This window comes from Corvus kubaryi, unplaced genomic scaffold, assembly GCF_017639235.1.
Source record: "Corvus kubaryi isolate FWS band 111438036 unplaced genomic scaffold, C.kubaryi_AGA036_p1.0 71, whole genome shotgun sequence".
NCBI classification, from domain to species: Eukaryota; Metazoa; Chordata; class Aves; order Passeriformes; family Corvidae; genus Corvus; species Corvus kubaryi.
The window spans coordinates 2,906,355-2,934,346 of NW_024582059.1; the positions used below are offsets into that span (position 1 = coordinate 2,906,355).

Consider the following 27,992-nt stretch of genomic DNA (forward strand, 5'->3'; position numbering starts at 1 on the left):
CTACTGTCCTCTCAATGGTCTCACCAAACCTGACTGGAACCTGAGGACCTCCTCTAACACATCATGAAACAAGGGGAAAATAAAGCGTTGTCGAAGAGGCAGCACAGCAGAGCTACTAGATTAGGTAAATTGCTACTTTTATATTTTCACGGGTTCCCTTATGGATTTACAGATTTTGGAAACTTGCTACCACAGAGGATCAGTGGTTAATTAAGAATCGTTTTCAGGCCTGTAATGGTCACACTTGATATGATTCATTTGGCTTCCAATTGTCACTCCAGTTCCAACTAAGCTCTTCATCAAGTTGACTCCTGTGGGCTCCAAGGTCAATCTGTTTTGTAATGGTAGTATTTCATGGAAAAATAAGAGTCCCATCAGGAATGATCCATCAGCTCACATTCCCCAGAACACAGAGTCCTACAACTGCAAGAATCACCTCAAGATTAAAGCTAATCCTCATCCCAAAAGGGTCTGTGGTCTCCATTCTTCACCTAAACCTTGTTCCCCAAGGAGACATGGAATTACAGTTGCAGAGGCCACAAAGACATTGATTTATTTAAATGTGTTTAGGGAAGAGGGGGTGAAGCAGAAGGAATTGTTAAGTCTACTTCACATGTTAAATCAGCTGCTTTAAAAGGGTATTAAATATTAATGTGGTGACACTCCAAAGGTCCAAGACTGAGCATATGCTACCTTGACACTTAATTTATAGATTGATGTTACTGATTTATTCCCCTCCCAGTTTGTATTTAAATCTTCTGAATTTAATTACAAGATTTGAAGAATATCTGTCAGGACCATGTACAGGAAAGCATGGAAAATAATACCAGTGGTGTTATTGTCTGAAAAAAACTAAATTTTCAGACTTGGAACCACAACCTGAGTGAGTCGAATTTCTGACCAGTTGTCTTTTCAAAGGTGTAAAACAGCTGGTAGCTAACAGGAAAGGAAACACTTTACATATCCCAGGGCTTTTACATGAGAGGGAACACTCTTTGCGAGTGGTTAAAAAAAGAAAACCAAACAAGGTGTTAAAGAAGCCCAGTGTCTCATCTCTCACATCTCTGGTGATGACTGATGCTCCTGGAAGTGATGACATGACCTTGCCCCTGCCAGAACAAATTCTGCACAAGGAACTGGGCCACTTCTTCTCCAGAATCTGCAATTCTGATCCACGGAGACAACACTGCTCTCTCTTAACTAATGCACAATAGTTATTGCTAATCCAAAACTTCTGGCCCCTTATGGACGGCTACCAGCACCTAATGCCCACAGGAGCACACACAGCTACCACATGGCCACTACTCTCCAAAGCAAGTTCTCCCGAGAGGGTTAAAGAAAAAAATTATAAAAAATTTAAAAAAAAAAGTAACTGCCTTTAGGAAGGTGGTTCTGTGTGTCCATCCCAAAGTGCCTTGGGTGCAAGAGGCAGTGCTGAGGGCAAGCTGCTGCAGACCCCCTTGTTGGAGGATTTTGGTGGGAGAAGGGCATCCTGGCATCAGGGCTAGGGAGCCAGGGCACTGCCTTGTTCCAGACCCACAGTGGGAGGCAAGGACAGAAACAATGGTTGGAGGCATTTGGCAGAGGACCTGAGGAAAAGAAAAATCCTCTCTGCAGCTACTGCATGGGCTACTTCAGTGCGGCTGCTCCCACATGCCGGTGGCGCCGAAACAGGGAGCACGGACGGAAAGACCACACACATCAAGGAGACCATCCCAGACAAAACCAGCAGTCTCCAGGCTGCATTATCCACATCATCCATTGCCATCTTTGCCAGACACTGAGCAAAGGGATCAAGAGCCCGTTCAGGAACACCAGAGGGCAATGAGCTTTGTGCCTCCTGGCAGAGCCCCTCGGCAGGCTTGCACTCAGGGATGGGGATGTGACTGGTGGGGTGCTGGACAGGGGAGAGGGTAGAGAGTGGCAGAAGAGAGGATGTGCAGCAGCAACAACAAACCAGATGTTGTTTAGTTGGGGTCTGCTGTACAGGAATACAAAAATAAACTGGGGTAAAGGCAAAAGAATGGGGCACAGGAGGGCAAACTCAGCATGCAGTAAGCAAAAACCTCTTGAGCTCACAAACTGCAGCAGCGGGTTGTGCCCCAGCTGTCACAGCCAGCTTCAGCAAGAGGTGGAAATCCCATTCTCTTAACGCGTGGCACCCCTGGGATTTCAAGGAATGAGTGTGAATATCCTTCTCCTGGGCACTGATGCAAAGGAAGAGGACAAATGAGGACAGGAGGTCTCCATTTGCTTCTTCCAAGTCTGAAAGAGGTATTATATATGTATCTACAGGCCAGGCTTTCCAGGCAGAGTGCTTTTTGTATTCTCCCTCCCTAGAAAAAACTAAACAAGTAACCACCAAATAGCAAAAGACACACAGAACCAACAGGCCATAGCATTTTCTGGATGTAGCCCATGTTATTATCTCCATAGCACAGCCAAAATAAAGCATAGGCATTCAGGGAAAGACAGAAGAAAAAGTCTCTCTCCCTGAACAGTGATGACTAGAAGCCTCTTCAGATAAATGGGACTACTGTGCATGTGGATGTGTGCCCAGGTAAAGCAGAGCTTCACGATTTTGTCAACTGGGTGTCACAGAGCACATGGTGGGACATGCCAGCACAGACAGAGGCAGGGAGAAGCACCCTCCAGGACCAGTCATGGCACTGACAGGCTTCCTGCCCATGCAGATATACAGACTACAGTGAATGCCTTTGTAAACCCTCTGCTCTCGCTCCTTTCCTCCTCATCACCAGGTCTCCCATGCAGATTTCTTCTGCACAGGTGCTTACCCAAACCCTGGCTCAGACCCGTGACAGCCATGGCCAGTCCTCCCCTTGCATCTCGCCAGTATCCATCACATCCCTCCCCAGCTCCTGCAACCCATTGCAAGCAAGCACACCCTTCCCAGGAATCCCTTGGGTTCTCCTGAGTACTGGGAAAAGCTCTTGGCACAGGCTTGACACCTTGGAGACTGTCTGCTCTTCCCTGGGGGCCTGCAGACTGACTCTGAGCAGGGCTGGTCTGATATTCCCAGATGTGGATCTAGGAGGCTTTTGTGTTTGCCTTAAGGAGTCCTAGAGGTGCAGAGAAAACTGACATCCATGACTCAGACATGTAACAAGATGCTTTCTGCAGAAGGCAGCCAGCACAAGAAGGTTCAAAAATGTCACATTTGTAAAGCTTTTACTTGCACAGGCTCAAAACTATTTTTATGGGCAATGCTTTGATTATGCCAAGTGACATATAGAAGAAAATGGACAGCTAGAATACAAGGACATAAAATAAAGTGAAAGAAAAAGTTTCAATAACACCACTTCTGAAGCACTTGTCCCTCTGTTTTCGGAAAGGTGAGGGAAGGTTGCCCTTTCTGCATCTGCATGCTGCAAGCCTTGGGCACCACTGGAGATGGTGAAGACTGGCTGTTGTTTACTGAGATTTTGAAAGATTTTGATGAGAAAAACAAGCCCGAATTATCACATTAGAAAGAGCATAAAAATTTAAGTCGCCAATTTAAATATCAGCATCACAGCAGAACTGCCATCTCTGAAAGTGGGCATATGCATCTGGAAGCCTCCCTCTAAAATATTACAAATAAAGCTCTGTCAGCAGCATGGAGGGCACCAGGACCACCCTGCATCTCCACTGTGCTGGGAAAGGATGGGCTCACCTTGTTTGGAGCTGACGTCAGAGGGGATGTGAGATGGGTGTGACCCCGGGGAAAAGTGCTCATCGCTGTAGGTGATAAGAGGGGTGAGGGGGTGAACCGCATGAGAAGGCTGTACCACGGGCACCTTGTTGGACTGCAAGAGAAGGACAAAAGTTAAATTGTGTTAGTGAGGCTTCTGCTTTGGAAAAAAAAACCAGACGACATTTCCAAAATGCTGTTTTAAAATATCTGCATTGCTGAAGCGGGGGAAACAGATGGACAGACATGACATTGGGGCTAGTGGATGGAAACCAGGTTTGCTGCCAGAATCGGCATCCTCAAACCACTGGCACCCGAGGAGGGATGCAGCTATTGAGGAAATGCAGGGAAATGGGTGGGGGCCGGGAGCAGGAAGAAAGGCATTTGGGACACATTGAGACAGGGCTGCGGAAATGGCAAATGGAGAGCTGCAGGGCAGGAGAAGCAATGTGCTGGGCAGGCAGGCACTGTGCATGAAGGGCTGTGACCTAAGGACAGCAGAGTCAGCAGCAGTGCTGGAGAAACCCTTTGGTTACAGGAACAGCATTTAAAAAAAGAAGGCTTAAAGTACAGGCTTGCCATATCTCCAGCCTTAAGAGCAACACAAGCTTCCTCAACTTCCCTCTTCCTCTCCACTGTTCTCCTGCACAGCCGTGGCACAGCACAGCTGGGACAAACCCCCACCATCACCAGAGGAATGGCAAGTTTGTCCCTTGCAGTTTTACACACTCTGGATGAAAACTCTTGGTCTGTGTACCAGGTGACTAAAAGGGCACCCTTAGAAGCCTGATTTCATACATAAGCAGTTGGCAGTGGCCTCTCAAGGGGGTCAGTGAGAGGGGAGACCTGCTGAGTGCACGGGGACAGCTGGGAGGCCTCTGACTATCAAGGAGAACTCAAAGTGCTACAAACACCCACGAGGGTTCTGAAATGGGTGCCATAAGGTGATGTTCATGCAGGGAAAGATGCACACTTCCCACCAGCACTTCCCAGAGTGCGGAGGCACAGGGGAGGAGGCAGGCAGCATGGTGGAAGGATCCTGTCCACAATTATGCCCTTAGATCAAGGTTGCAAGACAACAGAACTCCTCAATCCCAATGAAATCCTGCATTATTAACACTGCTTGAAACTCAGTTTGCTCTTTCTACAGTGGGACAAGCCATAGTAATGATGCCAGCATGTAACAGGCACTCCTCATTTGTACCCTGCCACTTTACCCTGCCCCTTAGCACAAATAATTATGGAATAAACAGGTTTTTAATAAACCCCCCCAAAAAATAAAGCTATCCTTCAGGCAGACACACTGACAGCAAGGACAGCCTGTCGCACATAAGGAATTAAGAAAAAAAATAATTTAAGAGGCCAATAAAATTAATTTTCATTGAGTTCACTATTGAAATCCTGGCACAAAGCAGATTTTAGGACATAGCTCCATGCACAAGTCCATGATTTTTCTGGACTTCTGGAAGCAGACAGGTTATTAAATGGACAACTCAATTTATTGTTAAGGCCGGTAGGAGTAGAGGAAAGGAAGCAAACGGGAACCAGTGCAGCATTTTCCATTTTCCTTGTTTCCAGAGCACCACCTTAAGGAACTTGCCTTAGCAGGCACTATCTTCTTAATGTCTGACCTATCCCTCCAGTCATATAGCTCAGAATCTGGTGCCATGAATTTTTGCTAAATTATGCTATCCTTGCTCTCCTCTTAATTTTACGGTTTTCAACACAGATTTGCTTTCCTGTGGGAAAGAGATAAGAACCTGAGGATTTTAATTTAAGCTTCGGCCTTGTCTTATATTTTGCAAGATGGAGAGAGAAAGCAGCACTAGTAGGTGTTTTAAAGCCAACAAGCATTAGGTCCATTTTTATGACCAAATAATAAAAGCAATATGAATTCTCAATAATATCTATGAGTTGAGTTGTAAAAGGGGATACCTCAGACTCCTATTCATCTTCTCCATCCGTATAAATTCCACAAAAAACAGATGCCAACAAATTTCGGATGATTTACAAATCGGGCCTCAGTCTTTAGCTATGAGCCAGCCCACCATTCAGCCATTACTTTATCAACAATAAACTGAATATTATGAATAAAGATAAGCAATAGATGTATTTAGGTCACACACACACAGCTGCTAATCAGCATTAATTTCTCAAAATTTAGTAATTAACATTTTGTATTGTACTGGATGTAATTGTCATGCACGCCCCTGGTATCAGGGTTCCTTGCTTTCAGAAATCACGCGTTTATACTTAGAGCATGCCAATCCCTGTACCCTCTCGCTCTCCAGCATTCTGCAGATTTGATTTTATTTTCTAATTCTCGGCACCTTATCCCCTAAGCCCATGGCAGCGGCTTTCAACGGGCGAAGGAACCGTGAGAAGTCAGGAGAAAAGCAAACCGCTTGTCAGCGGGCTTAAAATTAACATATAAACGGGCCATATCTCCATTAAGAGCATTTGGGGGTCTGCAGAGCCAGAAACTGGGAGAAAAAAGTAATGATAAATAATAGCAATAATGCAAAGCTTCCCAGTCTGCCTGCCCCAGACTGCTTTGGGAAGACCCAGGGAGCTCTGGCAGCTAAATCCTGCTGGTCACCCCAGCATAACACCAGACAGTGGCTCGCTGGGCACAGGCTGAGCCTCCCTGTTCCCTCTGGTCCCACCAAGATGGCCACAGTGATTGACAGCGGGAGGACGCACAGGGTGACACACGCAAGATAAAAAACCAGGAGGGCAAAGGCCTGATGACGTATTTGCCAAAAGCCCTATGGACTTGAAGTGGTTCTGCCACAGCACCTGCCCTACAAGGCAACCCAGATGGGTTATCTGGGCTTTCCTCACAGAGAGGGTTCAGGGCAGGAGACCAAGACCTCATATGCAGGCCTGGATGCCCCTCTCGCCACCCTCTCAGCCCTCCCAACCCCGGCTGGGGTGAGGGATTGTCCCCAGGCACCCCATCCAGTCCCATGGACACTGCCCTGCACCCTTTGCCCTGAGGACATCTGGACTGGGGATGTTCCCAAAGCCCCTTCCACCACCTACTGCTCACAGTGGGCACTAGTGCTTTCCAGGGGTGTGAGGCATGGCCAAATCCTGCCTCACACTGTGGTACAAGACTGTGCTGATGAGACTGCTTCTACTGCATCCCAGTCCTTACCCACTGGCTTCCTCCTCCCACAAACATGCCATCCCTACTAGATTTGTCTCCCCGAATCCTCCAAAGACAATGCACACAACTGCAGAAAAACTTGAGAGACTGACAGAGACACAATCTTGGTCAACATGACCTCCATGCAGGGGGAACTCCATTCCCCATGGCTCACTGAGCACCTGCTGACCAAGCCCACAACCACCACAGCTCTCCCTGGCACACTGGTGACATTTACATCTAATACAGGCATGGTCCACAGAGCGCCTTTTCTCCTCAGCACAGCCTGAAAATCTCCTGCAAAACCCCATCAGTCCACACGCCTTGAGTGAGACAATTACATAATTACACACTGTCCTATGTGAGGTTCTTTGGTATTTCAGTACAGAAATTATACTTCATCCACCCACCAAAACATAGCATTTTGGTGCAAGTAGGTACCCAGGCAGCTTCTAAAACCACAATAAAGTGAATGAGGATGAAATTTCCATTTCCATTCTCATTTCCAAGACAATATGGAGAAGCTGAACGTTTGTTGAAGCTGTCCCATGCTCTGATGCTGCATACATGGTGTACTACCACACCACACTGCACCACACCACACCACTGAAGTTCCATTCTTTGTGCCTAAGCTTCTTCACGCAACCTGGAAAGTAAAGGAAATGGGACATACAGCATAGCTCAAGACACTCAATTTGAAAGAAGTAAATTACTAAATATGAGAACCTGTTATTTACAACCTGAAGACCACCTGTTTTGTTTTTGGACACCTTATCATGCATGTGTGACCTGTTATGAATACTAAAGGCTAATGGGAAAGGGATAGCCTATTCCTGATGGCCTGGGGACATACAGCTGTGCCCCACAGCACTCAGCTCAAAGGGACACTCCTGAGCAACTCAACCTTGGTGGTCTCCTTCTCAGAGACCACAAGGCCACCAGGGCTCCAGTCCCAGAACACAGTCTTGCAGCACAGACCACACCAGCATCCTTTGGGAACTGGCCTCTCTGTGGCCCTCCTTGGGGCACATTTTCTCATCAGCTTGGTCTCTTTTACTTCTCCCATGCATGTGCTCTCAGGTTGAAGTGAAGCAGTGCAGGCAGGGGACAGTCCCCTGAAGGATACCACCAAGACTGGGAGAGCATACATGTACTGGAAACAGCAGAAGCCAAATTATTTGGCCAATTAGGGCTAAGATGAAACTGCTGTTCAGTTTTATGACTGACCTGAAAAAAACCCCCAGATCCCCAGTACAATGTTGGTGGGCAAAGGGTAAGAGCTTACAGGGAAGAGGGCCCTGACCCACCAGTAGGCATTATCCCAACAGGAGCTTTGCTATACACCAGACACCTGTTTAAAGCTATTGCTCTGTTAAAGCAACGCAGGAACAGGTCAGTACAACAGCAAACACTTCCCTTGCAAACAGCAATCACAGTCTGCAAGTGGTTAAGATTGAACCTACTCAGGCATTTTGGCCAGGGCAAGGAGCAGGGTGAGAAATCTCCTGGCTGTGGCCCTGGCACAGCTGCTGCCACATGCCCTGCACTGGCAGTGCCGCACCTGCACGCACAGAGCCGCTCACCATTTCAGACATGTGCCTGCCCTCTAATCCAAGGAGCACACTATGAGACAGTTCAGATTAATCTCTAGTGAGTTGGTGGTGAAATGCTGCAGCTCATATTCAGTCTGAATCCAGTAAGTTTTCCCTCATTTTTGAAATGCTTCCAAAGAAAAGCAAGAGCAGAAAAAACCAAACCTCACGCCCTCCCCAAACAGCCAGCTAATGCTTCAGTGAAGGCCCACACCTGTAAGGTATCCTATATGCAACAAGTGTGCAAAAACTATAAAAAGCCTGAGACAGCCATGGCAAAAATGCCTGTAGGTCAGCGCTGGGCGAGGCAGGCAGCTGGGAGCTCCTGCTGAAGCTGGGCCACCATTTGTTCCAGCTGCTGCACAGAGAAAGATATTAAATTAATGACCCTTCAAAGGACACACATCTACAAAGGAGGTTGCAGGCAGGCAGGGAGCTTTGCAGAGAACTGTGAGGCAAGCAAGCCTCTGCACACAAGACACGAGCGTCCCTCGTCAACACCCAAAGAGGTGCTGGGCTGGTTTTTGTCTTGTTTTTCCTCTTTTCTTTAAACACAAAGTCGCTTCTAAAAAGCCAAAAGAACGCCCCAGCATGTCCACTCTTCCTCTCCCGTCAGCAAGTTATGCATGGGTTACAGATACTAGCAGATGATCTTCTCAATTAAGACTAGAATAAGTTAACAAAAAAAAAAAAAACAAACCAAAAAACAACTTAAGGATGAATAAATGCATGCATTACCTTTCATTCCTGAAAGAGGAGGTCATTTGAAGAAACAGCTTTAACTTCTTGACAACAAGTGTTAAATTTAGGGGGAAGATACAACAGACAGCTCCTCAAAAAAACCCCACCACCAAAACATCTCCAAACCTTTCCACTACTGCTATAGCAGTACCTCAAAGTAAAAGGACCAAATGGTCCTGTTATTGTGGAAGAATTTGAGGCCTTGATCTGAAGAGATAAGAAAAATTCATCCCTTTTTTAGCCTATTCTCTTTTCTGGAGCCCTGAAATCATCCTTAGGCTGAAGGTTTTAGCAAACCCAGAAAGACAGCAGTTTCAGCTGTCCTCTCAAAGTACCAACAGCATTTTAATGGCTAAACTAACTCTGCATTTATGCCTTTGCTGACCAGCTGTTGCAATAAAAATGCAAGATCAAGAGGAAAGTAGTTTTGGAGAAATGTCAAAACTAGGCGCATGTCTGGGTTCATCATAGACAGGCTTTAGCAAAGGAGTACCAGTGGTAGAAAAGGAGGCGGTAGCAGTAAGGTGTTTTGGCCAAGACTAGTTACCAGTAGTGGAAACAAGCTCATCAGCACCAGCAGTAATTGCAATTACTATTTGCCATGTCCCTGGGAGTTATTGTACTGTTCCTTTTCATAGACAACTTTGCAAAGATGCAGCAAGGTCAAGATACAGGGAGCTCAGGTTACTCCCCCGGCCCCAAACCGTTTTTTAGGGAAAAGAGTTTTATGTCCAGCTTCTTTCTAGGCTCATGACAGCAGAGATGATTTTATGCCTAATTTTCTAAATCTTCTCCAATCCTTGGACAGTGCAGTTGGGAAAATGCCAGAGTGGGTATGGTGGGGGGTTTTAGCCTCACCTGAAGCTAAAAGGAACAAGGATAGGAAAGCACACCCACAGGAGCACACTGCTCACAGGAAACAGGGGCTTAGGAATACTGTGATTTATGAAAGACAAATAAAAATGGTGCAGTCTTTTAACCCTGCTTCACCACTGGGCAGTGGGAGGCCATTTATCTCATTGACCTTTCATGCTTACAAACAGCAGGGGGGGCACCCCAGGGACTCGCCATTTTGAGGAGGTGAAGTGAAATGCTGCATAGATGCTGATGTGAAACTTTACAGCTTTACAGCTGCTAACACTTACTCAGAACAAAACTAAAATCAAAACTGCATGTTTCAGGGGGCAAACTGATGGCTTGACAAGGTCAGAAAAAAATCCTCCTGGTCCCCCTTTTCCTCACGTACTGTATTCAACTCTTCACCATTGAACTAAGTTGCACTTCATGCTGGGAGTCAGGAAAGGGCAGAACAAGGAAGTTACTCTAAGTCAGTCATTGAAAGTATCCCCATCTCCCCAGGACACACTGCATCATGAAACTAGAGTCAGAGCATGCCAGGAGCCCTCAGGAGTTGGAGAGAAGAAGCTGCCAGTACATCAGCAGGTGAAGGAGGCACACAAGACGCTTGCTAGACCTTCCCATGGTTATTTGGGAGCAGGAAAGTTTGTGACCTTTTTCCAGCTGCTCAAACCACTTTCCTTTTTGGGAAGCCCAGCAGCAAGTGTCTCTGTCTGCAATGCACAGGAAAGGCAGCTTCATGGCCAACAGTATCATGCCACAGTCCACAGGCGCAAAGATCAGCACCTGAAGCAAGAGGGTGTCACAGCTGGAAGTGCACAAGGCAGTGTACAAGGGCAGGCAAGAGGAGCTGGAGAAAACTGTTCTGCCTGAAGCCCAAAGGGTTGGTGTGCAATAAAAAATTCAGTGCAACAGCCAGGGGAGCATTGCAAAGGAAAGCATAAATGTGATTTGACAAAGCCTAGAATAAGTATCTATCTGGATGGATTACTATCAGTCACTAAATTCAGGTTAATTGCAACGCTAGTAAGCAACCACCACTATTGCCTTGTCTACATTCTTGTCTTTTTCCAACTTTTTCACCCCTCCCTCCCCTTCAATCTTGGAAATTAATATAGCACAACTGTGATTTTTTTTTTGCTGAAAAGTTGTAATAAGCATTTGAGTTCCCTCAAGACAGCTTTAGAAACACGGGTGTTGAATCTCTGACAGAAACATGCTTTATTTCAAGTGTTCATTAAGCGCTGCCATTAAGTAAGTGATTAAAGCACACCCAGTATTAAAATAGCTTGATTAGAAATCCCCTGCTATCTCCATTTTCTTCTCTCCCATGATTTCTTAATTTGTTTGTTCTTGCCTGCTCAGGAAGGCTGTGGGGAGACCTGGAGTGCTGGTGAGCCATGTGGGGAGCCAGGCAGGTCTTGTAAGGCTCTGATCACGGGAGGACAAGCCCACTTCAATTTCTGTACTGCAAGTTCACATATACAGAGATTACACCTAGTTTTACACAGCCCATTGGTTTTAGAAATATGACTGATAGGGCATTAAACTGGCAGAAAAGGTACACTCTCACAGAAAAAACTTTCCCTGTTACAATATTTGGCAGCATCTTATTTCACTCTCTAAACTCAGCAATGGGTTCTCTTGGATGGAGATTAACTGCCAGCAAACACTCCACAATTTGACAGCCAGTGTTTGTTTTAAGCTCTGGTTTCTGCAAGATGGTCCTTTAACTTTGGCCATCCTGAACAGCTAACGCTTTTCCTGATATAAAGACAAGCCCCACACCCAACAAACAGGAACCTGCATCATCAAATCACACACTCAACCCCAGGAATCTCTTAGCACCCCCAAAAACCTGGTAAATGGGACTGCTGCCACTACAAATACTCTGGATGGTGACACACCCCATGGGCCTTTACCCCATGCAGCATCCCTTCTTTTGCCTAGTGCATCCTTGTCACATGCGCCCATCAGCTGGAAAGGTGTTTTCCCCCATTGTTTCCTGACCTGTCCAGAACACTTTTGGTTCATTATTGGCTAAAGAGAACAGAGGCCCAGCAATGTTTTAACAAGCCCAAGCTTGAGCCTCTGGGTTGCAGAATTCTGGCTTATTGATTGCTTGGACAATAAGGACAATTGTCCTAAGCCACCAGAGGAAGCCCGCTGGACATCAGAGGAGCCAGTGGCCACAGCCAAGCCACTTGCCGGGGGGGAACAGTCTTACATGACAGGGAGCCCCAGGGGGTCTGGGTGGGGGGAAGGGAGCTGGAGTCCATCCTGGTGCCACCTCTTGTGCCATCTTCATCTCTTCCCTGGGGACAAAGCCTCTCTGGTTTCTGCCACCAGAGCTGTCTGCTGAGTTAAGATGAAGACACGAGCTTGTTTTGCTTGCCTCAAGGTTATCAGGATCCCTGCTCACAACAACTTTGGCATTTTCTCCAGTGTGCTCAGACCCCCTGCTTCTCTCACAGGCAGAGGGATGTGCTTCAGTCCAATATTCAGACCTTGGAAGTGGCTCAGACAAGTAAAACACCCTCTACTACATAAGAACACAAGTGTTGTGTGAAAGCGGGCTGTCCGACGACAACAACCTCTGAAGCCCAGCATTTCTGTTCTGGCAGACAGCGTGCGTCACAGGATGGGATGACTTTTCCTCATCGGCCTCCTCAGGTCCCACAGGATACAGACCCAGGCTCCTGGGGGGAACCAAGAAAAAAATCCATCCTGCACCCTGGTGACAGGAAGATGCCTTTCGGCACTGCACACACAGTGGATCAAAAGTGCTTGAAATAGGACCTCTCTTAAATGTATTTATATTAAGTCTATGTTACAGCCTATTCAATACCATATGTCATAACAAAGACTATCAGAGGCCCAGAAAACTGAGAATTGGGTCAACTTCTCTCTGAGCTGCAGTTTTCAAGGTGCACTGAATAGACATTCTCGATTAAGAAAATGCAAGAGTATGACACGTATTGGGGAAAAAAATCTTAGCTATGACATATAGAAGGTAAGGACAAGGGCTTGACACCTGTCCAAGCACGTGGCACACCTTTACGTGTTCAAAACCTCTGTTCACCACAGCTAAGTTTGCAACTTAGAGGTTGACCAGGCAGCAACTTCTTACTTCTAGCAAAGCAGAGATCATGCTGGACTGGTCAAGCTACCCAACATGACTGATGTTTTGGGAAGTGCTCTTGCCTCATCTGCCCTCTAAAAAACAGGGGACAAAAAGAAAAAACCATCGAAATGGATGTGACGATGGAGGAGTGATGAATTTGATGATGTCAATGACTCCTCTCAGCTGGCCTTTGCTCCTGGCAAGCCCTGTTCCCCACTGCACTGATGCTGCTTGAAGACTCCTGCAGGGAAACCAGTGCCAAGGCCAAACTGCCTCTGGCTCCAAAGTGGCAGGAAAGGCTGCCCCGATTTGCCATGAGGTGAGGAGACCCTGCTGCTGGGATTTTAGCTCCTTCAGGGGGGTTTCCTGGCAGCAGTGGAGCAGACCTGATCCCATTATGAAGTGCAGTGCTGACAGCTGGGGCTGCATGCACGGCATTAGGGGTTGCGGGGGCAGGCAGGGCTGGGTGGGAGGGATGCAGGGGTTGCTCAGCATATGCCCTCAGAGGGGGCATCTTCTCCAAATTTGAGGCTCTCAGGCATCATTGACCCTGCCTACGCACTGTAAAAAGTTTTCAAGTAACTTCCTTGAGTCCGGCTAAACCGTATTAACAGATTTATCCAATAACATGCAAATTTGGGTTTTAATGAAAAGTCTTAAGTCCCAGCTCTAAGTGATTTGGACTTTTCTGCTAATGGCATCGGCTAATGACCAAAGATTTAACGCATCAAGTCTTAGCATACATCAGTGCAAACAATATAACCATTTAGTGGAGGCAAAAAGTCATCTCATTAGACATCCATCATTGGATGTGGGCAAGATGGTCCAAAGGCTTAAAATAAAATATTCATTTTTAAACTAAAAAAAAAAAAGAAAAAAAAAAAATCCCTAAAAACGTACAAATCATTAGGCCAAAAGTAGCAGTCTGCTAAAGCTTCACTGGGATTGAAAATGCAAACTGCAACGTTTATCTGGAGGTAAAACGCATTTGCAAGTACTTAAATTCAGCAGCACTGTTCCACAGAAGACAAAACCAATTTTAACAGGAATTAAAGCAATAGGGCCCTCCAGAAACAGGATGTCTCTTAGACAGGTTATTTGAACCATCAGTAGAAGGTCACAACAGGAATTAGTTCTCTACCACATTGTGCAAGATGATTTCAGTACAAACAAAAGTGTTGAAAAGCTACTAACTTAATTTTATAGATCATTCCCACGAGGGTTTGTCACATCAATGAGACACAAAAACATGCCCTAAAATTACATTTTTATGTAGCTAAAAATACAAAAATCACAGCACACAGCTAAGGACAAGCAAAGAATGACCCGAACAAGGCATGGGCTCAAAGGAGCAGGGCTGGAAACACTGGGTTTTGGCCCAAACCACTAAGGCTGAATGTTTCATTTGGACTCTTGAAATAAGGAGGAGCAATAAACCTACCACATAACACTGCTGGATGCTGAGCTACTGAGACAAAATCTAAATGCTCATTATTTTTAGTCTTGTTTGCCAAAAGGCTTCTTAGAAGACACAAAAAGCCAGGATTGACACCTCCCAGCGGTGGGCTGACAGTGGGAGATGACTCCAGTGAGGGGAGGACTGTAATAATAATGGACCTGTGCAAGCTGCCTGTTTGCAGGAGGAGTGGAAAAAGGATATCCAGATAATATAGAGCACCCCACTATTGTGCCTGCAGGTTGTGTCTCCCAGGGCAGCTTAGGAAACATTTTTTTTTGCTCCCCAAAAAGTGGATACAGCAACCTCATGGAAAACCCTGCCTCCAGACGCAGAGGGAATCCAACAAAAGAGCCCTGAAGGGATGCTCCTACATCAGGTTTGGAGTTAGATCAGCCTCTAAGAGCTGCCTATCCTCATGGAAACACACACTTGTGACCTAGGGAGTCCTCAGGACCCAAAATGGAGCGTGTCAGAGGACGTTTAGGTTGGATATCAGGAAAAGGTTCTTCACCCAGAGGGTGGTCGGGCACTGGAACAGGCTCCCCAGGGAAGTGGTCACAGCACCAATCCTAACAGAGTTTAAGAAGTGTTTGGACACAAACTGGGGCCCATGGTGTGACTCTTGGGGTGTCCTATGCTGTAGGACATGGAGTTGGACTCCATGATCCTTGTGGGTCCCTTCCAACTCAGGATATTCTATGATTCTAAGAAAATGCATCTTTCCCTGTGTTGGTGGCATTGGCTCTCCTCTAACTCTTCACCACTCATCCTTGCCTCTGCTCCATCACGCTGTACTCACCCTGGGAAGCTTCCTGGGTCCCCCGGCCCTGCTTGGCTCATTTATCTGCACAGCACCCTCAGGCTCCCTAAAACCAGGCATTTCCTTCAGCTTTCAGGCCTTACCCCGGCAGGTGCATGGCTGTCCTGGGCACGGACCTGAAGACACACCAGTGGCTGGGGTGGCAGCCCATGAGACGGGGGGAGACAGGAAGAAACATGGGACTCACCTACTCCCTCTTCCCACCCCACTCAGTTTGGTCTGTTATATCTAAGCACCTTCACCCACTTGGCCACAGGGCTTAAGAAAAGGTTGCTGGTATGCACAAGTCACGTGATGCCTTTTAAATCCTGCATAGGATATTTCTGCTTCCTGCTAGACTTGATTTTTTTTTTTTTAATTCAAGAACTGCCCTTTAAAATTTAAAAATCACTTTTAAAAGCAAAAAATACACCCAGCCCACAACCTAAGTTTTGTGCAGCAGGCACCTACATCCTCATAAAAGCCCTGGGCTGTGCTTTATAACATGGGTAGAAGTCTAAACATCGTAAAAAAAGAGCCTAATTTGCCTGATTGCCCAAGCCTCCAGTAAATCAGCCTTCCAGATGGGCTTAGAGCTGCACATAGAGCCCCACTAGTAGCAACGGGTCACCCTGCAATTATATTTCAATCCTGCTAAACTCAAACATTATATGAGAGTTATGCTCAACTGCATTAAAGAGGCACTTCCAAAGTTTACCATCACCCTGTCATTACCAACAGTTCGGTTTTTCATTCAATTAATCTCCCCCTGTGCAATTAACTCCCCCCCCCCCAAAGCATGGCAGAGGCCGGGATGGACAATTTCTTATCGTAACTACATCCCTCCTCAGTACTTTTCATTGCAATAAAGGCGGCGCTTGGGAGCAACACAGTGCGTTAGACTCTGCAAAACACCACTAAACAATTTATCAGGCAAAAAAGTAGCTCATGCCAGGAGGGCTTGGGGAAGCACTCAGCCCCTCACCCCCATCCACTGCTGACAGGGCAAATGGTCAAGAGTGCCAGAGATGCCCCAGTGCAACACTAATCCTTTTCTTTTTTGGTGTGGACACATAAGGGATCTACATGAGACCTGCCCGTGCCACACCCACTGCTGAGGGGCAGCAAACCCTGGAACTGCTGCAGTGGCCAGCCTGGCCTGGCACTGGGGCTGGGCAAACTCCGCTGGCGACCCTCCCACCCAGCAACCCCTCCTGCTGCCACCCCCAGCCAGCAATGTGGGCAAGGTCGGCAACAACATACCGGAGACCATTTTTTGGTTTTTTTCTCCTGCTCCTTTCCTCTCTCTCTCTTTCCCCTGCTCCTACCAGAACTGGCAGACTCCTTCCCCTTTGCCAGCATTTCAGAGGCAAGGACCAGACCCTCACCTCTCTCCTGCACAGGGAGCAGACTTTTTAGCTGGATGATCTGAGGATCATCTGGCTCTCAGGTGGGAGACACAGGGACTCCTGCTGCAGGCCCCATGGATGCTGCGCACAGACATTTTGAGTTTGCTCAAGAGGCCACATGTCCACAGCCAGCTACACAGTTTGCCACGTTTATTTGCAGATGAGGCAAATTTTTACTGCCCCTCTTTTCAAGGAACAGGCTGGGAGACAGATTAAGGGACATTCATTTCAACCTTTTAATCAAGGAATCAAGTGCTCTGCTCTAAAAAAATATATTTATTTCCCTCTTTATGGCAGAAAGTACCCTTTCTGATGGACAGAAAGCATGGTCCCTCTTACTTCTATCCTACACCTAGTATAAGGATACCTTAACCTCACTGGAAACTGAAAATTACCCCAAATTCCAGGCAGTTAACATAATTCCACCATCTCACAGCCAAGACACTATTCACACCACTAAACAGGCAGAATTCCCCTTACTTTTCTCAGAGTTTCAGCACCCGTGCCTGAAGACAAGGATGGCAAATACCCTATTCCAACCAACCAAGCTAAGGACAGCCAGTCTCCAGCCAGCCAGAGACAGGACTGTGAGCCATGGGGTGAATCCTTGTCACCCCTACTCAAGGGATGTGCTCCAGCATGCCACTGAACTAGCACAGATGCAAAAATATGGCACCTCATGTGTGGCAGCAGAGACAGACAGGATCTGCTCATCTCAAACACCTGTTCCTTCTGCTTGCCCTCCCAAACCTCCCTGTCCATGCACAGGCTGCTTGTGGGGGACAACCAGCTCAAAGTGAGTAATTGAATGCCAGTCTATCAAAACAGTGAGAAAACAATATCCCCTCACTGGAAGACACTGTAGGTGATTTCTCACACACCCAGGATTTTGGCACTCACCATTTTTATCAATTGCACAGAACTAGGAGCTGAGAACATGAAGAGCGCAGCCCCTCGGTGTAGCACAGAGACAGAGCACAGCTTTTATCAGCATTAACTCTCTCGCTCTAAGTCAGAGGAAGGAAATGCTGCCTCCCCCACAACATTATTTTTTTAAAAAACAACCACCTTTCCTCTTCAGAAGGGCCAGGCCAGGTGTTACATGCTCTCGACATCAAGCTAAGGCCAGGCTGGCTAATCTGTAGGTTCACTCGTTAACGAGATAAAGGATTTCAGTGTGGTGCCACAGCCGGGCTGTGGGAGCTGTGGGCTGGAGGAGCGCTGCCGGCAGCTGAGTGTCACTCCTGGAGGAATGCCTGACCTTTCCCGGGGCTTTGATCATGCTGGCTCGCAGCGTGAGATAACCAGCCCTTTGCAGAATCCGGAGGTAATAAAAAAAGCAGCTTTGAGGCCTCGTGTTTTTGCAGGGAAATACTTACCTGTGTTCCCAGCACGCTGCCCAGTCCCCACCACCATCCTCCCCAGATTTCAGCCACTTTACAGCCAAACCCATGGCTGTCAACCAAGGGAATCACGGACAGCCTTGAGATGAGAGTTTTTAGCTCTTGTTTAATTTCTCTTAATTGAAGAGGGTACTTGTGCACTGTTCTTAGGGAGGATACAGAGACTCAAAAAAGAGCAGAGCAACAGAAGGAAGGTCTCCAATTAGTATGTGATTAAGCTGTAAGTAGGATAATAGGAGGAGAAATTTTGTATCTTATACAAACAAGATAGCAAAAGAGATAGATAAAAGCATGGAAGGGGAATAAAGCTTTATCCCCAGTTCCCCTCTGAACACTCAAGCGATACAGAAAGGAGTGGATTTGCCAAGAGTTTTTTGTTTGTTTGTGATTCTTTTAAGGATGGGTGTCTTTCTCAGGGCAGCTCATGATGGGCAATTTAAACAAGCTGCTGTAGTACCCGCTTAGTAAAGCATGAAACACCTGGAACCCTGGGCTGAATGTGCTGAATCTGTATGTGATAATTAGATCAGTCTTGAATACTTCCTTTAGTGAGTCTACACAAGCACCTCGTGCACCCAGCCTGCTTTTGGTGACCAACCTAGAGAAGTTTGCATGGTCTTCTCAGGCTGGGGTTGTTTTTTGTTCAGTTCTGTTTGGGACACTGCAGTACAGCCTCTGAAGTTGGAGCTACAATTCCTTGATGCTCTCTGCAGGCTGTATATGAGGCACAGGGCTTGCTCTGCAGCACTCCTCAGCAAGCAGGCTGATGCCAAACCGAGCAGACCTGGATAAGTTACCCCTCTGGGGGGGAAAAAAAGTTGTACTCATCTACACTGCCTTCCTCACGGGGTTAACTATGTAGATTTCAGATGCAAATTTTACTTTAGGGCAGGCTTTATGGTATTAAGAGTCTCTTTTTCAGCCTTCTGAAATTTCATATGTATACATGCTAGAGCTCTCTCATCTCTCTTAATTGGGTTTTGTGGAATTTCAAGGCCTGGGGGCCAAGAGGGGAGGGCTGCTGATTAAAGCACGCCATGCAGAAGTGGATGCAGAAGTGTTGCACAGTAACAGGAGGCAAACAATTCCTCTGAACTACCTGCCTCCACATGCAAACCCCATCTGCCACTCGGGAGGAACCCCATGTTTTGTCCTGGCCTTCCTGAGGGTGCAAGGATGGCTCCAGCCCTCTGCAATGGGCACTGCGGGGAGGATGTTCAGCCCTGCTTCTCCCTGATGTGCAAATCGATTTCAGAGGTTTAGAGGCAGCTACATCTGTTTATTTCACTGGAAATAAACATGTGTGTCTGTGTCCTCACTGCAGACCCGAATGGGCCATCTTTCCACAGTCCTAACCATGACTTAGACACTTCAGGGCCATTAAGGAGGAATTAAAATGTGTTTAATCTCCCTTTATCCCTTTTCATAACCCAGCACGTACATGTATGTCAGAATTTGTTAGTTCTGTGATGTCCGAACTGATGAGATGACATGTGTCTGTGAGTCCCCACAATGAGAGCACAGAAAATAAAAAAAATCTGGCCAAACTGTATCTCTCCACATACAAGGATTCAGTCCAGGAGCCTGCTTGCAGCAGCTAAATACAGATATTCACACACCCATTATAAATGCAGTCTAGTTTCATTTTTAACCCACAGGAGGGTGTGGAGGGAGAAGACATCAAAGCATGGACACAGGCTACCCTGGCATTCTGGGTGTGCAATTTTATCTTCCCTTCATTTCCCTCCTCTCCAAACCAGCTGCTACAACTATCATGATGCTTGCCCTCCGGCCAGTAGGCTGGAAAACTGGCTTCCAAGGCAGTCATTAATCTCTCCCCATTACCCAGCTGGCACAGGATTTTGCTTAGATCGGAGAAGAGTCAGCTCGGTGCCCTCTGAAACACCAGTGGCAGCTCCCGCAGCCGTGCATGCCAGGCACCCGCTGGCCCCGCTGCCGACACCGGCACAGCCTGGCACCGCTCACCCTGCTGCAACAGAAGGGTCACCATGCATGAAATGAGAAGGGCAAAACGCAAGCACAGGCACTGAAGAGCACTGAAAGAGGAACTTTGAATTATATAACCCCCTCCTGTCAGCAGTGATGGTGAAAAGAAGTGCTGTGCATCTTCGGGGGAAGATGTCTTGGCTCAGAGCTAAGTTTAGAGGCTGACTTCTTGCATAGCAATAGCAGCAGAGAGTAGCCCCTACATATGCAAGTTATGCAAGTGAAATGAAGATGCACATAAACCTTCAGCAGGAGCACAGCTCAGCAATGCTACACTTTTCATTCGGCCATTGGGGTTCAACCCGTCTGAGGTAACAGGGCTGGAAATACAGAGGTGCATGCTGAGCACCAGCAAGGGCTGCTCCAGCACAGCCAAGCTGAAAGGAGAATAAAACAGGCTCAGAAAGTGCCAGGTGCACCACTGCAAGTTTGTTACATAGATGAAGTAAAAAGGAATGTGTTTCATGTGATCATGGCCTGAAACACAGCCATTTTACCATGCCCCACCATGCACTGCACTGTCCCAGCAGCTCCTGAGGCAATGTTTGACCATATACGTAGGGTCAAAAATAATCTTTTCAGAGAATACTTTTTTCCTGTGTTGATGGGATGATTCATACCAAACTTGTCATATCCTCTAAGCAATACCACTCATTTGCTATTTTTAGAGGGGAACAGTGGGGCCCACCAAGACCCCATGAATACACACCTAAACCTGCATTTGATCTGTCAGTAGTACTGTAGGTTTCCCCAAGAAGAAGAAACATGCAGGCAAGTTTTTGATCTTCCTTAAAGTACCGCTTATCTCAGCTTTTGTTTGTTTTCTGTTTTTCAGGTGTGGGGTAGTGTCTGATGTGAATGCCACCCACTGTAAGATATCTAGGCAACGAAACAACCATCATAAACCACCACTGGAACAAAAATAGCAGCACCTTTCTCTCCCCTGCCTCCCCCGGGCACAGGCCACATGCAGGACAGTGCTGACAGCATGTGCAACTACAAGCACACTTTGCACATCACAAACTCAGAGGTGCTAAGCATGGGTCTCCTCTCACGTATCTTCCAGACATTGGTTAGGGAACCACTGAGTCCTTCTGGATGGCTACCAGAAAAGGAAGCCTTTCCCTAACATCTGTGGAGCAGAGAAGGGTAGTCCCCCAAGGCTGCTAGTGGGTTCAGACTCCTGCTTGGCCCAAGAAAAGCTGCCACCTGCAATACAACCAGATGAACGAGCACTTAGAGCAACACAGTTTACAACCAGCCTAAACCACAGTGAGCTGAGCCATCTCCCACTGCCCAGGCCTTCCTCTTCTCACCCCCTCTTTGCCATCTAGAGGGCGTGCCACAGCTAGACACAGGACAGGGTGCAACAGCAACGGTACCAAATCCTAACTGCAGTGGGGAGACTGGTCTGAAAGGGATTTACGTGAGGCTGCAGGTTAAACCAATATTCATCCACACTTACGGCTCAGTCCCTTTTAACTCCAGAGCAAGCTGGCCAACCACAGCCACACCTGAGCTTGGAGGAGAGGTTTCCAAGTAGCTACTACGCTCCTACCAGCTTTGGGAGGGAAGAGAAAGGACAAAACAACCCAGCAGCCAGGTAGAGGAAGGAGATCTTCCTGAGCGGGAGGCAGCAATCAGCCGCTATACTGCCTGTTCTGCAGCAGTCGGACGGTGAGCATGTGGCACACGGGGCCACGGATGTGCACCACATGAGCTCTCCATCCCCAGCATATCCTTCCTCACTGGGAAAGGACAGAACCCCCCAGGACACCCAGCTGTGGGGTCTGTTGCTGAAATCCTGCAGGGCTTCTGCTGAAAAGTGCACTTAAAACGCACACTAAAAATAGAGTCTGCACTGATGCTATATTTAGCAGGAGGGTGCACGCTTTCAAAAAAAGGCTGTCGCCCCCTCCAGCAGCAGAGGGAAGGCAGCCAGGCATGCCCCTGGGATGGTCCTGCATTCCAGCCCTGCTGCAGCAGCACGTGCTGGCACCCCAGCACGAGCGTGCCTCGGGAGAGCCGCCTTCTCCTATGGAAAGGTGAAGACAGGGTGCAGGAAACCATTTGCAAGCTCACTGGGTAGAGGTCCCTGTTCCACAGAGGGCAAGTGGGAGGCAGGACCCTGGACCTCCCTGGGATCTGTGCTGCTGGCCAGTCCCACAAATGGATGTTTCCTTCCCTGTGCCCGGGTTTTTCTATCTATCTAAGTGCAGTAATGAGCATCAGGTTTTTCATAAAGCACTTACAGATAGGTTGCTTCATCCAGGTGCCAGGAGAGCCAGGCATGGCCACTGAAAACTTGTCAGCTAGTGAAAACATGAAGCTTCCCACTTTGCCTGTCAAGCCAACTATCTGTCAAAACTGTTGACTAACTATCTCTCAAGTAAAGAGCAAAACACTCATCCCCTGACTGGACTACTGAGGCTATGGGGGCAGATCCAGAGCTGATGCGACACAGGCACCAATGTCTGCACTCGTGAGCCCAAAGGGGCAGGTTTTCCCTTTCCACATTTTGTGCTGGGTTTCCTCTCCCCCAGAGCAAAGCTGAGGGGATGTGCAGCACGAGGAGAGGATGCCACACAGTTCATGCAGATGCTGCATGGGAAAAAGTGGCATCTTCTCCCCTTGACTTGCTGAGCCCTGTGGAGTGGCACAACATGGCAGGGGGCATCCCACCTCCGGGGCCCGGGAGGAGCCACTGAAAGCCAAGCTTCTAATTAAGACCACAGCTTTGGTTAATTGAGTCCAATTCACCTGTGACATGAAGAGTCCCAATCCCATCAACAATAATGGAACTGCATCGGCTTACACCAGTAATGACTTCAAATCAGTGGCATAATAAAGCTAATTCAATACTTTTCCAGGTCCAGCTGATGAGGCTGCCAAGGGAGAGCAGGAGACAGCCTTCCTCCTTCCCCAGCAACACCTGCCCGAGGGCAATGTGAACGGCCCAAGGGTTGAAAAGACAGGAAACATAAAAATAAACTAAGTTTCCAACAAGACTAGGGCTTAGTTTTAACATTGAATTACTCCTGCAGGTGACCCTGTGTAAGCGCCGATGACAAAGAAGCTCTGCCCACAACTACTTCCCAGGAGGAGGAACCATGAAAGGCAGCCACAGGTTTCCAACCTGCTGTGTGCTGCTGAGCCACCCCACCAAGCTGAACCCATCAGCTCGGGGCACTGAGGACAGGACTTGTGTCACATGCTGGATAGCACCTGCCAGGGCGTGGGAAGGAGCTCCTGAGAGACGGCCACGTGCTGGCAGCCCTGGGGAGGAATGTGGAGAAACATGGAAGTTGCCCGATGTAGGCAGACATGCAAATCAGCAGCTGCGGGGCCACACCGACAACCTCCTAATTGCCACGGCGCCCCCAGCTCTCTCGGGGCAGGGGCTGGGAATAGCCAGGAGGAGCTGGAAGGACTGAAACCCTCCCACGGGAGCAGGGGATGTGCTGCCAGGTCGGTGCCGCCCTGGGACAGCCCGAGTGCCCCGAGGGATGGGAATGGCCCAGCTTGGCCCCCGGCCGCCCCACACAGGCCACTGCCTTGCGCACACAAATTTGTCTCTGCCTCGAGCCAAAAAAAACTGAGCCGCCACTCTTTAGAAGAGACACGCATTATTTTAGAGCAGTCAAGTTATGACTAGTCTGATTTCCATAATACATGCTCTGCAAACATCTGCCTGTTATTTAAGGCTCGGCTCCACTGGGACAGAACTTAACAGGGCAGACCTTTGAGCCGGTGTCCGTGGAGGACTCCTTGCTGCCAGAGACATCCCGGGGCAGAAGCATGTCCAACAGGAGGTCAAGCTGGTCACTCCTCACTCCTGCAGCCACAAGCAACTTCATGTTTCTGAGCCCTTCCCCACGCACCCACTGATGCTCCCACTCCCATCCAAGGATGTTTTTCATAAAGCACTTACAAATACATTGCTTCATCCAGGTGCCAGGAGAGCCAGGCATGGCCATTGAAAACTTGTCAGCTCTGTCCCCCTCTCTACCAGAAGAACCTGCTCATGCCAATGAGCAGGTCCCAGGGCCTGTGTCACCTGTCAGGGACCCAGCAAGATGTTTCTCATCATGGGCGTCTAGCAAATCATCTGGCACCCTCAGGTTGTCTGCCAGTTTTGCAGGCTGGCTGTTGAAACCTGAGTGTCCCAGTTAGATGAAGTTAAATGCTGCCCTGAACAACAAGCCTTGCTGGCAAGAAAGTTATCCCGGTGTTATTGGACTGCTCCCTCCCTACTAAGAGACCACAAATTAGTGTTTACTTTAGAGGCCAAGTAGGCCAGCTTTGAGAAACTGTGCCTGCCCTGCCATCCCACAGGTTTCCCAGGGGCTCCCTGGGGGCTCCTCAGTACACACCTCTGTGCCATGGCCTCGCTCTGCACTTAGCCCAGGCTCCATCCTAGCCTGACACAGCATTTAGCTGCTGGTTTTATTCCTGCTTGCTGTACTGGGAGAGCTGAAACAACCAAGTCTCTGTACTGCAGTGAGTTGACACAGGCTAAGTCAATTAGCTGCTATTGCTGCGTTGCTCAGCTAGGCCAGATAAAAAAAGACAAAGAAAGAAAAGCCTCACACTGAGAGGAACTAGGCCAAATCGACACATTTGTCTTCAATACTTTAATCAAAGTATTTGAAATGGGAAAGGGAAATGTCTGATGCTTCCCAAAGCAGCTAGGTACGAGCTTGCTTTCCTAGGGCATGAGGGGCAGAGGGGCCAGGCAGAGCATTGTATTTACCATTCACCTCTGCTCCGACCATTGTTTCCATTCAACAAATGTTTAAAATAAACACACAAAAAAGCAAAATATATTTCATAAGTTCAAGCTAAGGCACTTTCCATTTCAGAGTGAGCTGCTTAAGCCCTGTGAGTCTCCTAGTTCATCCTGACTCAAACCAACACACTTTGCAGCTTGTGCATAGCATCCTTCAGGACGGACACAAAAGATCACAATGCACCACAGGCCTCACACATCCCCCTCCTCTGGGTAGGATTATTATTTTGCAGATCTCTGCTCTGTATCAGCCATCCCAAGGACTGCTGGTCTTCCCACTGGCTTTTGCAAAACTACACCAGTCAGCAGGCATTATATTGAATACCAAGCATTTTGAGTACCAAGCCCATTTTTGCCTCCAAAAAACATAAAATGTTTCTTTTGAGAGGCTGACAATTACTGATGACAAGGCCTCACCTACAGCTGGACTGAAGGAAATCAAAACTGGTAAAGGACAAAAGCAGGTCTGCAACACCGAGCTGTAGCTGGGCAGCCTCCAGCCTCAGTTTGGCTCCTTGTGCAGCTGCTGCTGTTGAGAGGTATCGTGCCATCCTGCTCCTCACTTCAAAGAAGACAACCATAAGGAGAGCTATTAAAACAATTAAAAAAATATTATCTTTAGGATGTAATCTACCCAGAGATGAATGGGAATAATTATCTAGTTGCAGATTTTTATGTGGGTTTTTTAAGGCAATAACTGGCTGAACATTTCTTCTAAGTAGTTACCTACAGTAACTTCCACCTCATTGAAATGAGAGACTAGAGATACCATTTTTTTCACAGTGTGGGCCACGTATTCCATACCATATTTCACAGTAACATCTATACTCTCTAACCCTTTTCCCATTCAGTTCACAATCCCATAAACACCTCTGTAGCAGCTCATGCAACTGTTCACGTAGAAAAGAGTGCTTTCTGTTTTTCTCAAAGCAGCGAAGGCAGCAGTTCAACAGCCTGAAGTGAGAAGATCCAGCCCCGGGTTACCAGGCAGCTGTCTGAAATCGCCCCCTCAAATTCCCACTGAAGAGCAAGACCTAACATCAATACCCTTGCCTTAGCATTCTTTAATCTGCATAGCTTGAACCCTTTATTCTTCCTCTTCTGCTCTGTTGCCCCACCTCTGAAACAGATATTATGCCACACCACAGATGGGGAAACAGGCCCTGAGACACTGGCTACTGAGCTGAAGTTTTGCATCAACAAGACTTCCCAAAATCCATTGAATATCAGTTCATTTCAGGTATTTTTGAGCACAAGGTACAACCTAGGTCTATTATTCACTTTTGGTTGGATAGAGGTGTTTTCTGCTATTGGAGTAGCTATTACTTGAAGCATTACCATCTCCTGTCTGTCTATGTGCCTATGTCCAAGTACCAGCACCAGCTGTCCTGAACCAGGGATGCCAAGAGACACTTCGATCTCCTCCCAACAGTACCGAAACACGTGCTCACCCCTATTATAAACACCTCGAAAGATGCAACAGAAACAGAAAAAACTCAAAGCCAACAGATCTCTTTTTAAAAAAGGCTTTTTTTGGTTTGATTAGACCCCAGAGATGTCAGTACTGAAGAGACACACAGAGGGATTTAGGTCGCATATTGCAACACTGAGGCGTGATGCTTTCTTCTTTATAGGTTAAGGCTTAAGCCACGTACTTGATTCAATACCGACAGTTAACTGGCATTAAAATTTTCATGTATCAGCTATTAAAAAGGGTTAAATAACTCCAATAAATTTTAAAAAATCAATTTTAGAAATTCCTTAGTAATTTAAATTTATTGGGAGGTGTGGGGGGAGAAATAACCCCAGAAGAAAACAGTTTTACTTTTTTTGAGATGATGCATCTTTCACCAAACACTTAAAAAGAAATTTCAGTTCATATTTGTAATAACAAGGGACTATCAGAGTCCTTGATTTACTGTTGAAGTCTGCAGTGAAGTTTCATACCTTGAGTTAGGTGCAGGCTAATCCCTGCATGTGATTACATTTAGGAGTGAGAGGGAGGTATGCGGGGGGTAGGGAGAAGCAATTTTTATTGAAGACAACGCTTCAGGCAGCCCTGGAGCAGAGTGGATCCAGTTTGAAAAGAATTGGCAACCCTAAAACTTTTTGATAAGATAAAAATTCATTGATGTTGGCTCACACTAGGCCCACTTCAACTCTGCACTTGTCCTCTGTGTTTCCTTGGCGTATCTGTTCCTTTCCTCTATCTGCTTTAGCATAACTTTATTTTTCTCTTTTATCTTTAGCTAACTGCACCCAGGGACTGGAGGGATTGATTTTTTGTTTTGACTTATTGTTTGAAGATCTGTAACTCAAAGCAGCTTCTTGCGCCTCTGATGTCTAAGCCTGAGCAGTATAAAAGGTAAAGCTCATCCTGTGTACCAAAGTGAGCAGGGATACCATTTTATAATCAGTCATCTGTGTTTTATTTTGCCTTTTGGGGAGGAAAACTATTTTGAGACTTTATAGGCAATAATACTTTAAATAAATATTCTCATGGCAGATACTGCACATGCCAGTTCCCTTTTTAAAGACGGACAGTTATTGCTCACCACTCAGGGGAAGAAAAAAAAAGTTCCTAATTAAAGGAGGCCATTATACATCAGAAGATATTTTGAGCATCACGTCACACTACCGACAGCCTATTGCAGCCAAAATGTTACCATGCAAATGTAGAAATGCTCTCGCTCAGAGATGCACTGCCATGAGGCCAGCGAAAATCCCCACTGGGAGGGGAAGGTAGGAGATGGAGATGCGCTCCTCAGTGCTCCTCATAAACAGCCATTGCTCATTGCCATGTTAATACCACCCTGTCCCGAGACACGGAGGGATGGACACGGATTTTTGCTTGTTTCTTCTGCCTTCTGAGGGCCAAACTCTGGAGATTTCTCCTTTTCCCAGGCAATTCTTCCCTTCCCCCATTCCCAGAAAAAAATGCCTCTGGGCTATTTTAAACAAGCAGCTCC

At 47.2% G+C, this 27,992-nt stretch overlaps 1 protein-coding gene across 9 annotated transcripts in view; it reads right to left on the reverse strand.

The window, feature by feature from the left end:
- LEF1 (lymphoid enhancer binding factor 1) overlaps positions 1-27,992 on the reverse strand; it is a 71,589-nt gene that overhangs the window by 26,232 nt on the left and 17,365 nt on the right. For all 9 annotated transcript variants that reach the window (XM_042049647.1, XM_042049646.1, XM_042049648.1 and 6 more), the window contains one exon: positions 3,674-3,806. In XM_042049647.1, coding sequence (XP_041905581.1) covers positions 3,674-3,806 — 133 coding nt within the window. The remainder of the gene's footprint in view (positions 1-3,673; positions 3,807-27,992) is intronic.